Source organism: Tarenaya hassleriana, unplaced genomic scaffold (assembly GCF_000463585.1).
Source record: "Tarenaya hassleriana unplaced genomic scaffold, ASM46358v1 Cleome1, whole genome shotgun sequence".
In the NCBI taxonomy this organism is placed as follows: Eukaryota; Viridiplantae; Streptophyta; class Magnoliopsida; order Brassicales; family Cleomaceae; genus Tarenaya; species Tarenaya hassleriana.
The window spans coordinates 8655910-8670182 of record NW_010960187.1 but is presented as its reverse complement, the minus strand read 5'-3'; the positions used below and the strand labels follow the sequence as shown (position 1 = coordinate 8670182).

The 14273-nt window shown below is 36.1% G+C and overlaps 2 protein-coding genes and 3 pseudogenes across 2 annotated transcripts; 4 read left to right on the top strand and 1 right to left on the bottom strand.

Annotated features, from left to right (window-relative positions):
• The first annotated feature begins 266 nt into the window (after nt 1-266).
• LOC104820051 lies at nt 267-4868 on the top strand (annotated as a pseudogene).
• A 1114-nt stretch (nt 4869-5982) lies between these two features.
• Nucleotides 5983-7902, top strand: LOC104825321 (annotated as a pseudogene).
• Nucleotides 7903-9467: 1565 nt separating this feature from the next.
• Nucleotides 9468-10410, top strand: LOC104820042 (EPIDERMAL PATTERNING FACTOR-like protein 2). The gene is made up of 3 exons (XM_010550394.1): nt 9468-9828; nt 9934-9971; nt 10120-10410. Exons 1-3 carry the CDS (start codon nt 9741-9743, stop codon nt 10282-10284), a joined length of 291 nt encoding a protein of 96 aa, XP_010548696.1. The 5' UTR covers nt 9468-9740; the 3' UTR covers nt 10285-10410.
• A 604-nt stretch (nt 10411-11014) lies between these two features.
• LOC104820032 (basic blue protein-like) lies at nt 11015-11727 on the bottom strand. Its single transcript, XM_010550382.1, has 2 exons — nt 11502-11727; nt 11015-11387 (listed from the first exon to the last, which is right to left on the bottom strand). The coding sequence occupies exons 1-2, from the start codon at nt 11665-11667 to the stop codon at nt 11188-11190; spliced, it is 366 nt and encodes a 121-aa protein (XP_010548684.1). The 5' UTR covers nt 11668-11727; the 3' UTR covers nt 11015-11187.
• A 1358-nt stretch (nt 11728-13085) lies between these two features.
• The window catches only part of LOC104820023, a 3117-nt pseudogene continuing 1929 nt past the window's right edge, over nt 13086-14273 (top strand).

The window sequence follows — 14273 nt, the reverse complement described above, 5'->3', positions numbered from 1 at the left end:
CTACAAACACCAAAACTTTAAATTATGATTACGATAGTAAAAGAACCTAATACAGATATAAATTCATTCCCTTTTCGACATTTAAAATTTAATACAGTCAATACGAAATTAAATAAATTTTTGAAATAATAAAAAATCGAGAAAAGGGCCCTAAAATTTTAGAGGAGATGTTTTAATTCTCTGCTATATATATATATACACACATACATACATATATATATAGATAGATAGATAGATAGATAGATACAGCGATACTGAGAGAATCACAAAACAAAAGCCTTGCATTTACTCTCTCTTTCTCTCTCTAACCACTCGCTTTCACCCACCAAGAACATGAAGAAGGCCCTCAACACAGAGCATCACCGCGGTTATTCCGACCCGTTAGCGGCGGAGTACGGCTCCGTAAATCTCGTCGACGACGACGGGAGGGAGAAGAGGACGGGGACGTGGCTAACGGCGAGCGCGCACATAATAACGGCGGTGATAGGGTCGGGGCGATTGCGCAGTTGGGATGGGTGGCAGGTCCCGTAATTCTGATCATCTTCAGCGTTATCACTTTCTTCACCTCCACCTTGCTCGCCGACTGTTACCGCTTCCCTAACCCCGTCACCGGCAAACGCAACTACACCTACATGGACGTTGTCCGATCTTATCTCGGTACTCACATTTAATAAAACATAAAAATTACTGTCGATCTTTATACATATATATATATATGTATATATATATATATGTATATATATATATATATATTTTTTCTTAGTTGGGTTTCTTGATTCATAATTTTATGCGGATTCTTTAGGTTTAATATGACGGGATTTTGGTGTGTAAATTTTACAAATTTATGAATTTTTTGGCAGGGTTTTTAACTTTTTTTTGTGAATAGGTTTTTAACTTTTTATATGAACTTTTGCCAAATTATTTTAGTATTTAATTATAACGGAGGTTGAATAGAATCTCTAGCCCGAATTATTTGTTTGATTTGGTTTTCAAATTTTCTGTTTCTTTGAACGATATGATAGCATTTGTTTAGAAGTAAATGTTATATGGCAAATTTTTTTAACATAAAAAAAAGGATAGATTTTTTAAAATATTTTGGATTCGATTAGTAATTTTATTCAAAGAAATGTTTAGTCGCTATAAACAAAAAAAGTTCCAAAACTAATTTAGCTAATTTCTTAGAAATCTAGGGTTCTATGGCAAATTTGTTGTTTATTTATTGTATTTTAAAGAAATAACGTACGCCTAATCTTGTGAATATGAGTTAGCCTAAATCTTGGATTTTTCTTAGCCTGTTGTGTCTTATAATTAGGCTGTGGTTTGGTGAGAGGGAAAAAGTATGTCGGGTTTTATGAACGAGATATTGTTTTTTTTAATTTTCTGGTCCTATTTAATGTTTAGTAATTATTTATGCCAGTCAACAAATTGTTGGTTAGGATTCAAACTTTCTCAGTTTTTTACAAGTATTGCAATGATTTTTGGTGATTAATTAATTGTTAGTTATATAATTTAACTTATATAACTCTTTATATAATTATCCTTTTTATTAAGTTATGGATTCCTTTTTAGAGAAAAAGGTTTCTCTAAAAAAGAATCTGTAACTTTTAATGGAGATTGTATCTATGAAGATATTAAGAGAAAAAAATATTGTAATAATCATCCAATTTTTTTGTTTGAAATGCCCATAGTAGGAAACAAAAATCTCATGGTTAAAATTTAAATCTAACACGACAAAACAAAAAAATTTAGAATTATAAAAAAAAAAGAAATCGTGGGCATATGCATGGTTTGTATAATCGATTAATTTTTTTACGAAATGAGATTCTAATGAACAAATAAATGACTAACAGGTGGTAGAAAGGTGCAGTTTTGTGGAGTGGCACAGTACGGGAATCTCATAGGCATCACAATTGGTTACACCATCACCGCCTCCATAAGCTTAGTGTAAGCAAGTATGCAATAATTTTCACTTGTGTTACAAAAAAAGAAAAATCAATAAACCTAATATTTTAATATAAATACTTATAAAACGATAACGTATGCGAACAGGGCGGTCCAAAGATCAAACTGTTACCATGGGAAGGGGCACAAGGCAGATTGCGTCACGTCGCACTATCCGTACATGGCAGCGTTCGGGATCGTTCAGATAATTCTGAGCCAAATCCCTAATTTCCACAAGCTGTCGTTCCTCTCTACCCTCGCCGCCGTCATGTCGTTCGTCTACGCATCCATCGGCGTCGGACTGTCCATCGCCACCGTGGCAGGTACAAGATATTCGCTCTTGGATAATATTTGATTTTTTTTTAAATGCATACGTAAATATTTTTAAAAAAACACTGAGAACGAGAGGGTTCGTAACCATGAAAGGTGGGAAGATTGGCGAGACGAGCATGACGGGAGTGCAGGTAGGGCCGGAGATATCGGCGTCGGAGAAGGTCTGGAGAACGTTTCAGGCCCTCGGAAATATCGCCTTTGCCTACGCTTACTCCACAGTTCTCATCGAGATCCAGGCAAGTGTTTTTTCACAAACAACAACAATCGGTCGTGTACATGTATATAATATGAGAAAAGTGACAAAGGCTGACCCAACAGTGGCGGCCCAGTGGCGAAGAGGTGACAAAGTCATCCTCGACGTCTTGGGTTCGAATCCACTGGTGGGGAGGAGGGGGCGCAATTAATTGCGTGTCTAAAGGCTGACTCCGGGCCCAGGGGGATTAAGTGGGCCGAAGGCCCAACGAACCTCCTGGTTATCAAAAAAAAAAAAAAATATGAGAAAAAATATACAAACCGACCCAAGTGTTGGTGGTCGAATGCTAAGTGCAAATGCAAAGTATGGTCTCCCCCAAATTCGATTCCAAACATAGATATCGAAGGCATCGTAAGACGATAATTTATCATGTTTTTCTTGTAAATTTGTGGAAGATATAGTTGAAAATAAGATACGGTGAACTTTCGAATTATAAAAATATTTATATACAAACTGTCAATCTATGTAATTCATTATCCACCAAAATATTTACTTTTAAAATATTCAATAGACTGTCACAGATTTTATTTGAAAAAATAGTCATCTATTCCTATAAAACAATATCTATGGATACATTATAAAAATATTTATTCTATATGATATATAAAAATTATATAACCTTTTCGTATACAATCATTCTAATTTTTAATATAGTATGTAATGTTATACAAAAAATAAGTAATGCTCTAGAATATCTAGATTTAGAGGTGGCCATTTCGGTTATTAATTAAATAACCGAGTCGAACCAAACCGAATAAAACATAACCGAACCCGACATCAAAACCGAACGGTTATGATTTTTTAAACCCGAAAACCGAATAAAAAATAACCGAAAAAACAAACGATTTCTTTGAAAAAAATGAGTTTTTTACCGAAACCGAATCGAAAAATAACCAAACCGAACCGAACCGGAATTTATGTAAAAACCGAATGGTTATAGTTTTTCTATAACCAAAATAACCGAATCTGAACATAACCGAACTAAACCCGAACCGAAACCCGAAATGACCGCCCCTATCTAGATTTCTTTCTATTAGCTTCTCTCTTTATGGACCCCATTTTTCTTTCCTTCACATCACACGAAAGATTTATTCTTTTATCTGCTTCAAGTTTAATTTTTTTTAATAACTATATAAATACATTAACTTTCCCAAACAAAAAAAACACCCAACGATTTGCAGAAAAATCTCTTCTTTATTATCTATGAACTGTTTGATGTAAAAAAAAAGATTGGAACTTAATACATTAGCATTTGCAGGAGAAGACACATCCAAGATTTTTTCACCTTCTTTACCACAAAAAAAAAAAGATTTCTCCTTTATCTACAAGTTCAATTTTTTTAATAACTATATAAATACATGAATTCCCAAGGAAAAAACACTAACTATTTGCAGAAAGATTTACTATCGATCTATGAAGTGTTTGATGCAATTTGAGAAGAAGAAAAAGATTGTAACTTTTTTATGAATCAACTGTTAAAACGCTTATTGCAGGACACACTGAGATCAGATCCACCGGAGAACAAGGTGATGAAGAGAGCAAGCCTTTTCGGCGTCTCGACCACAACTATGTTATACGTCTTGTGCGGATGCGTCGGCTATGCAGCGTTTGGGAACCAAGCCCCCGGCGACTTCCTCACCGATTTCGGATTCTACGAGCCCTTCTGGCTCATCGATTTCGCCAATGCCTGCATCGCCCTCGACCTCATTGGTGCCTATCAGGTAAAACACCGAAAACGTTTCTCATTGTCGAAGTTGTAGTACCAAAATGTTTCATATACATCTCTGCTCCTTCTCAGGTGTTCTGTCAGCCGATCTTCAGCTTCGTCGAGAAAAAATGCAGCGCTAAATGGCCCGAGAGCACGTTTATAACGAAGGAACACGGGTTTGACGTACCTTTCCTCGGGGGATTTCGCTTCAACTTCTTCAGACTGATGTGGAGGACAGCCTATGTGATCGTGACAACGATCTTGGCGATGATATTCCCTTTCTTCAACGCCATCTTGGGTCTCATCGGAGCGGCATCGTTCTGGCCGTTAACGGTTTACTTCCCGATCGAGATGCACATCGCCCAATCTAAGATCAAGAAGTTCTCTTTCCGGTGGACGTGGCTGAAAATCCTCAGCTGGCTCTGCTTTATCGTGTCCATCTTGCAGCGGTTGGATCCATCCAAGGCTTGATAAAGAGTGTCCGGACGTACAAGCCCTTCCAACCGATCCATTAATGACTGAATTCGTCTTCGTGGGGACTTTTCGGACAAATCCTTATTCGGAAAAAAGCATGTAATAGTTTTTGTTTTTCAAATAAGATATTGTCTAGACGATTCCATGTGAAGTTTTTGTTTTGCTCCCACCAATCACTTGGTTGCTCTATCCACATTTTCCAAGCCAAAATGGCATAGATTGGTTTCGTTCACGAACTAACCCGAAACCGAAACCAAAACCAAATGGGTGAAAATATGAACAAGAACAAGGACAAGGCAGTTGTCAGTGCAATCCTAACATTTCCAAAGGATCAGATTCAATGTCCCATACATTTGAATAAATAGCAGTAAGAATCAATACGTTTGAAACCGAATCTGTAGCTATAACACAATACAACAATTTAAAACTACAATGACAAAGAACAGATCATTGAATCTTAACATCGATGCTCTATTTTCAGTTCATTCCACCCTAAAACCAAGAACAAGAGCTGTTATAAAACACAGTTGAGGTCTTTACAGAGATCTGTCTGACAAAAAAAGAACAGATTTTTTTGCTCCTCAAAACACAACTCATGTACACAAACATATTTTATAAGAGAAACACGCAAGCAACAACGTATCCAAGCCATGTAACTGTACAGAGAAGATCAAAAGCGAAAGCAGCGATCAACAAAGCGACATAAGGAAGAGTACCCAATTCGTATCTGTGTCGGTGGAAGAGACACAGATATATCAATCTCAAAACAAGAACGAGTTGAACCATCGTCTCCAGAGAAAGAGGAGATATGAGAACAGATGATGAAAGAGGAGCGAACATGACGAATCTGCGGCGGAGGTTCCAAGGCTGCGACTTTGGCGGCGGCAGAGAAATCATGGATTCCTCTACTAAGAAAAAATCTACGACTGATATGGAAAAAACTATAGATCAGAGAAGTTTATCTAAAGAAAGGATAGAGATTTGACGATATTGACGACTACTAATGCAACTTACTTGCTTGCGTAGTTCATCCTCTATTGCTACTCTTGATTGGAGTTTGCGTCTCCGACCATTTGTTGTCGGGGATATGACAAGAAATAGGCTCTCATCATCAGTTCCAAATTCTTTAGCTTACTCACTGAGGCCTCAATCCAATTATAAAAAAATACTTTCCCCACCCTAAGATCCTACTATAGTAGCAAATACTTGCTTCAAAAAAAAAGAGATAAGCAATTCACCAGGTAAATCAAGGGGGAGGAGGAGGAAGAAGAAGATGAAGGAATTGGGGTATTGGTTAATGTTGGTGGGCTCACCGAGATTATTGTCTGTTTGGTTTGGCTTCTTCGACATCTGGGCTCTTCGCCTCGTCGTATTCTCCAAGATCACCAGTTCAGTTCTCTTCCTCCTTCTGAAAAATCTCAATCTTTGTTTAAAATTTGAACAATTCTTCATCGATTTTATGTCTTCGGGTCATATTTCTTCTCAAGTTTTGCGCTTTCCTTTGATTTCTTTCATCAATCTATCGGATTGTGTTCTACTGTTAGATAGTGAGAAGCCCTTTATATCCAAGTATCTACGTTGACCTCCTTCAATCTTTGAGTGTCCAGTAATGGAGATTAGTATCTTGTCACAATGATCTTTTGAGTATTGAGGGAATATGTTTTGTTGCGTCAAGAAGAACCCTGTCAGGTTTAATGAAGGTAGTGTGTTGATCCGAGTTTCTCTGGAAATTAGGGTTTTGTGGTGCATTTAGACAGCCATTGTGTCTAGATCCGACAAGAGTCGAGGTTGAGATCTCAAAACAGTGATATTTGGGAGAAATCAATAGTCAAGTCGTTTAGATGTGAGCAAAAATGTTTTTTTTTTTAGTTTGATCTAAAGATATTTGCAAGTGCATTGTAAAATTTGAGTTTGATCTAAGATTTCTGATTTAACAAAGATTATATGATGGATGAATTCAAATTCAATGCCTCGGTGCATTAACACTTGTAACGACCCGAGGCCGCTACGGAATGATAGAACTATCCCTACACACCAACACGAGACCTTTTAGCATGTTTTGTCCTCACTCGCACACATCCCGGAAAGTACTTCCCAGGAGGTCACCCATCCTAAGACTACTCTAATGCCAGCATGCTTAACTTTGGAGTTCTCTCGAGATGGACAACCGAAAAGGTAGATGCATCTTGTTGCTATGAGTAGCTCAATTAATTCCTTTAAGTTATCTTAGACTGTGTAGTCCCATACCTACACCGCCCTCGGATCCCTCTCATTCCGTTGCGTTCGATTCATCCCTGTACCCCTTACCCAGAAGCTCGTCAGGAGCCGTCCATGTCCATGCCTCTCACACCGGCGATCACTCCCCGCCCTCCTACGGTATCCTGAGCTGTCACAACACTGTTGGTAGTAATGATCATTTCTTCTTGCAGAGTTCAATGTGTAACCATTTTTTTTGTGGGATCTGAATGTGTTGGTGAATAAATAAATATACATAAAGTGGCTTGAAATGCTCAGAGACACACAAACATTTGGTTGGATTTGTTGAATGGATAGTTGAAATGAGTTTCAGACATTGAAAATGAATAATAGAAGAGAAAGCAATATGAGATTTCATGTTCTGTTTTCTTTGGACATGCAGTAACATGAGTAACAATATGGATCATTCTTCTTACAGGTTTTGGGGTTTGATTCATGTTTACTTTCACCTCACTAAGAAATATGTTTCTTGTTTCTGTAATATCATGTCCGTTATTGAAATCTATTTTTCTTTGCTCGCCATTGATCCATGATGTTCTAAAGCATGTCGGATAACTTTCTTTTTGCTGTAAAAAAATACAGTGACTGAAGTTCACGGGCGGACATTTGGAGTATGGACGCTTCTGACTTGCACTTGTGCTTCCTTTGCGCGTTGAGAACAAGCCCTTATACTTGGCCACACTTTTGTCGTCATCTATGCCCTCTGCCATTTTCTCACCGAGTACCTCTTCTATGACACAATGGCCATCATAAATCTCACCACATTAGCCTTCTTCGCAGGTAAAAAAAAAAACTCGTCTTAAATCCTGTCGCGAAACACTTTTCCTGCATCGGATTGGTTATTATAAATCTCCCGAAATTTGAAACAGGTACTTCGATCGTGTGGATGCTCTCGCAATGAGATTCACATCAAGAATCACACCCCAAGAGTTCTTGATGTTGCTTCTGTTTTGCTCTCTCTCGAGCCATTGTCTCTTGTTGAAGGGTTGAGCTTTATAAAACATCTTTGAGGTATTTCAAAGGCCGAGCTAGTTCTTGATGTTGCTTCTGTTTTGAGGTAATTCACGTTGGATTATGTGACTCTATATGTGTTTGATTTAAATGGATTAATTTGTGGAATGATTTCTAGTTGTGTTAAGAGCTTCGGGATCAAGAATGCCAAAATGAGTTGGCTCGTGAACCAACTCGCGAGTCAGTCTATATTTTCCTGATCTGGGCTAAGAAATTTTGAGCCTGAAAAAAAAATGAGCCAAACGAGCTAGCTCGGCACGAGCTCGACTCATGGCGAACTGCTCAGCGAGCCCAAAACCAACTCACGAGCCAGAAAAAAAATTATTTTTATTTTTTAGTAAGTTTAAAAAAGATTTATTAAATTTAATTTTTTTATTATTTTAAAATATATTAATTATTATTTTTTAATTATTTTTATAATAATTATTATAAAAATACTTACTACTTTGGGTGTTTATATATACTTCTTTAGGTTCTGAATAACCATTTGATCAATGGGATTAAATCAACTAAACTAAATTAGTTTTTATAAATCCATCTATTTTTTTGAAGTCATCACACCATATCTACATGAATAATTATATTCGATTTATATTGTTAATTGATATATAGTTAAATGATATTTTAGATGCCAAGGAAATAATCGAAATTCTGAACTCCACTCAATTTTAAAACAGAAAATTACACATTTATGTATGTACATGTAAACATATATATATATATATATATATTCACGTGTATATGGAGAGAGAGATGACAAATGACATAAGAAATCCGAGGAGAGAGAGTGTGAGTGTACATTGAGATGATGAGGAGAAACGTCTCTTTGAACTATTCTTTCGCCTCACGAAACCTCAAAACTGCACACTTTTTTTTCTGACATTTTTCGTCACATAATTAATAAATGCATTAATTACCCGAATCCAAATAATGTTAAAATACCATCAATACTGACAGTAATCAAATGAAAAATCTATTATTACTATTTCTGTACTATATATAGTATAATAGTAATTAATGTATGCCATTGTACATCACATATATATATATATATATAACCAATTTATTTTTTTTGAATCATTGCTTGATGCAATGGAATTTTTGGGTGTTTGTTCTGGAAGGCATTTTAACAAAATGAAAATAAAAATGTATTCAATTTACTATACGGATCTAAAAAAATTCAACAATATATATATATATATATATAAACACTTATTACAAAATAAATATCCATGAAACTAAAAATAATGTAAAAACTAAATAAATATAACATTTACAAATAAAAACAAAACAAAAATCCAAAATATCCGATTAGAAATTTAGAACGACGTGAGGTGACCCGAATGGACGCATCTTTCGAAGTCTACGTCTACAAACCTCGATACATCTCATTTCTGTGATTGCGTGAACTGTTGACTAATGATCTCTTTATCCAATAATCTCGTCACTTTTCTCATTACACAATCAAACTAGTATATACATATATACATATATATAAAGCACAAGTCTGAAGTTCACTTACTGTCTCTTTCCTCTTTCTCACTATTGTCTTCTCTCTTGTGGTGGTGACTCTTCGTCCCAAAGGATTTCATCAGTGTAGTTTCCTTCCTTACCAGTTTTATGTCTCTCTCCTCTTAAACATATCTACACACAAAGCATATAACAGTTATTTTTGAAGGTTGAAGGAAATTATAAAAGAAAAAAAGAGCATTTCCTTTTGTGGCTTTTTTTGGTTTCCTCTCTCTCTCGGTCATCTTCAAGAACATGGGTTTGTCTCAGAACTGCGTGATCAATCTCTTCATGATGCTTTTGTTGCTCTCAGGCTTCACTCACCGAGGTTTCATGGCTCAAGGTAGTGATTAAGCCATCCTCTCTCTCTCTCTCTCTCTCTCTCTTATACTGCAAGTGAAGTACCACCATTGGTTAACGTTATCTGTACGTTCTTTGCTGTTTGCAGGACGAGCTGTTCCCAAGTTTCTTGAAGATAATGCCCAGGTATGCCCTTGAATTCTCTTTATATATATATATGTTAACAATAATGATAAATATGTGTGCAATGATGAAGAAAGATTCAAACTTTATGAATTGGGTGCGTTTGAATATGTTTTTTTTTTATAAACTGAAAGCGTGTGTCGAATGAAAGGTGGAGGAGGAGATAGGGTCGATGCCACCGAAATGCGAGAAGAGATGCGAGACATGCAGGGAGTGCGAGGCGGTGCAAGTGCCCGTCACCTTTCAGGATGATTTCTCCAACTACAAGCCCTTGAGCTGGAAATGCAAGTGCGACAACTCTCTCTTCAATCCTTGAGAGGCCTCACTCTCTCTCTCTCTCTCTCTCTCTCTCTCTCTCTATACATACATACATATATGTATGTGTTGACTTGTATTGGTTTGGTTATATTTCTTGTGAATAGTGAAAATTAGATGCCTCGTTATGCGGGAGTGTGTTAAAATCTTCAATACAATGAAGATATCAAAGCAAAACATCAGTAACTTTATTTCTTGGAAATTGGGTAACGTGTTGGATTCTCCAAATGTATCATGTCAGTCATACACACACACTACGTACGTATACATGCATCTAATCAGGTTAATATACAGCAGATATGTCTAAATTGCCTATATTTAAAAAGAATTAAAAAAGTACAGTTTGTGTTATTCGTGTATTGCGGGGTCATAGTTCCGATTTTGGAAAGTGACGGGGTCAAATTAGAATATAGAGGAAGCTTGGAGGTCAAAATTAGAAAACTCGAGTTCTTTTTTGTGAGTGAGAGATCGAGTGTCCAACGTGTTTTGATCGGTTCGGTTTAATGTCGGATACTAAACGGGATCATATACCAAAGTCGAAATTGGTACCGGACCGTGGGACACGGGCAGTATTTTGTTAGATTCAACTTATTCTAATAAAAAAAACTTATTCTACTCTTTAATTGAGATATCATATTATTCAAAAGTTTAACCTATACATAACCATTATATATGTTAACCACTTTATGAAACTAAAAATATCGAATTTTTCTTTCTTTTTTTTTTAAATCTTAGACAGAATACCGATCATATTCATTATTAGATAACTTTTGTTTTTCAATTCTACACTCGTTTACTCCACTATATTTTCCTTTCAAATTCACATCATTGATATAATATGTGAAATAAAAAAGCGAAGGCATTTTATTTTATTGTTTTATACATAATTATTAATGAGGCATAATTAATTGGCCGTAATGGCTATCTTCATGCCGGCGGCGCAATGGCCGGGGAAGCCACAGACGAAATAAGAAGTGCCATTCGAGAGAGTGATTTTGTCGTCGCCCGAATTGTAAGTCGTCGCATCGCTTGGGATATTGCACGACTCGTAATCGCTTTTGCCCACCTCCACCACGCTGTGCATCGTTACATCGTACTTGAATTCTGCCAACCCAAAAAAAAAATTTATTAAAAATATATAAAAAATAATAATATTTGTGATTTTATGTCTTGGGTTTGAAAATATACATACATACATGTGTGTGTGTATATACGTACCAAGAACGTCACCCGCCTTGAAGGTTTTGCCATTAGGCCAAGCCGAAACGCCGAAGAACCAACCCGAACTGTCTCCGACAACATAGTTTGTGGACAGTGCCACTTGGCTTTGCAGCAGCACGCACACACTCATTGCCGCAATGAACACCCTTGTCATGTTCTCCATCTTTGATTATTATAAAAAATAATAATTATTATAAGAAAATTGAGAAATTTAAAGAGAGGATTATTGTCTATCTAGATTTGATATTGAAGAAAATGGTTTACAGATCTATTTATAAGGGATTTTTCTACTTGTTTGTTTGTTCAAAGGAAGTGTTCAATTAGTTACCATAAATATTTAGGCCAAAACCCATTTTTGTTTTCAATATTTAGTCATTAATTATGTCTAATGTGATTATCTCCGGTATGTGTTTCTTCATGTTCTTTCCATAAAAAACCATATTATAAAATTTTAGATGGCGTTCCAAAATATGAAATAACATAATCGCCGCAAATAGATTATCCCAGAGTAAGTAATTTAATTTTGTAGAAAAACATTTTTTACAAAAAATAAGACCAAATTTGGATTCCATTTTTTTTTTGTTAATTAATTTAAATGTCTATTGGTTTTAGGAATGTACGCATTCTTCCCTTTAATTAGCGTTGCTAAATATTATATCTGGAACTGATTTTTATATCATAAAAGTTTGACCAACTATATTTCTTTTAATCTAAAATTGGTTTTGAATTAATTGTTCTAATTGGTAAGAAGTTATCCGTTAGATTTTCTAAATTTTCTAATCCATTTTTAACATATATTTTTTCTCACATTATAAACTAGGAAATTAGGGTTTGTCCACAAAAAAATCCAACTTTATAGAAAATAGAAGAAAAATAGCAAGTGGAGTACTTAACCAATCTTTGAAGATTAGTTCTATGAAAATAGCCTTTTAACTTTCTTATCCATTTTCCTACAAAATTAAATAAAAGATTTTTGGCCCAACCTTCAAGTCAACACATCTCTCTTCAGTTGCATTTTACTATTCTCCCTTGCCATAAACTTGGCAAACAAACAGCATTATTTAATTTTGAAATTTAATATTATTGAATTGTACTAAAACATGAGAGTAATAATCCCTAGGATTTGTATTTTTAGAATATATAAAATCTCATACGGAATCCTTATATATTTAACTTATTTGTTATAGATGACATTGTAAAATTTAAAGAAAAAATACTTTTGGACATGGAGATGACCTACAATTGATATTTTGTGTATAAAGTTCGATCGTTGACGCAGTAGAAATAATATATATAAATATAGCCCAAAAAAGCGTCTGTTTTTTTTTTTTTTTTTTTTTTTTTTTTGCAGATTTAAGAGTTTCAATTTCAAAATTTAATATATATATAAATAAAATATAATAAATTAGATCGTTGGTTGGTTGGTTGTCGGTCCCGCGGTTTTTTCTTGGAGTTCACTTGAATTCTTCGATCCTTGAAGAGATGTTTCGATTTTTTTTTTAAAAGAAGCAAGCAGGAAATTTTGTGTCTATATATAGCGAGGAGATTCTCAATTTGTTGCAAAACACAGGCAAAGTCTCCAAGAACAGAAGAACTTAACTCGGACAATGTACTGAACCGATCTTGTTTCTGGAAAAAGTTCGAATCTTTGTCTGAATCATCCGCTAATTCCATCTGGGTTTGATTTGTTTTTTTGTCGTATTTGCTTCAGTCAGAGGGAAAACATGGAGGTTTCCAAGAGAGATAACGCCATTGACAATGCAGAGGTAATCATCATTCAGTAGCTTAACTTCGAAATGTGTTTCAGAAACTGAAAACTTAATTTGATTCACCTTCTCTTTTAAAGCTTCAATGGCGAATTTAATGGCTAAGAAGATCTGTAGTTGTTGATCTACTTAGGGTTTTTGCTCTTTTCTATGACAGGTCTCTGTTTTGAGGGATGGAGACGTAAAACGTGTAGCGGAAGGAGACGAAACGATAATCTCGAACTCAGATTTCTCCGATGGGCTGAACGGTTGGAACGGGAGAGGAGGCTGCAAGGTATTGTTGCACGAATCAATGGCGGACGGTAAGATATTACCGAAAACCGGGAAGGTTTTCGCTTCTGCTACGGAGCGAACGCAGTATTGGAACGGTGTTCAGCAAGAGATCACGGGTAGAATCCAGAGAAAACGCCTCTACGAGGCTACCGCCGTTGTTCGGATTTACGGGAATAACGTCACAAACGCAAACGTTCAGGCTACTCTATGGGTTCAGAACCCGAATCAACGTGAACAATACATTGTCATTGCCAAGTCAGTTCCTTTTTCTAACGTTGTATCCGCTGTCTGGTTCTTCCTTGATTTTCTTCGAACCATTCGCTTACCCGAATCTGAATCTTGTTTCTTCTTGCAGTGTGCAGAGTACGGACAAGGAGTGGACAGAGCTGAAGGGCAAATTCCTTCTAAACGGCTCCCCGTCCCGTGTCGTCATATACCTCGAAGGCCCTCCTCCAGGAACCGACATTCTTGTCAACAGTTTAGTCGTAAAACATGCAGAGAAAGTCCCTCCTTCTCCGCCTCCGACTATCGAGGTTTACCTCCCGAGGCTCGGATTCGTGTTTTCATCGTCTTTTTCGTACGATTTTATCGATCGAATCGATCTCTGTATTTTCGTCTTGTAGAACCCTGCTTATGGAGTAAACATACTCGAGAATAGCCAGCTAAGCGATGGCACGACAAAGGGATGGTTCCCGCTAGGGAATTGCACGATGAATGTCGGGAACGGCTC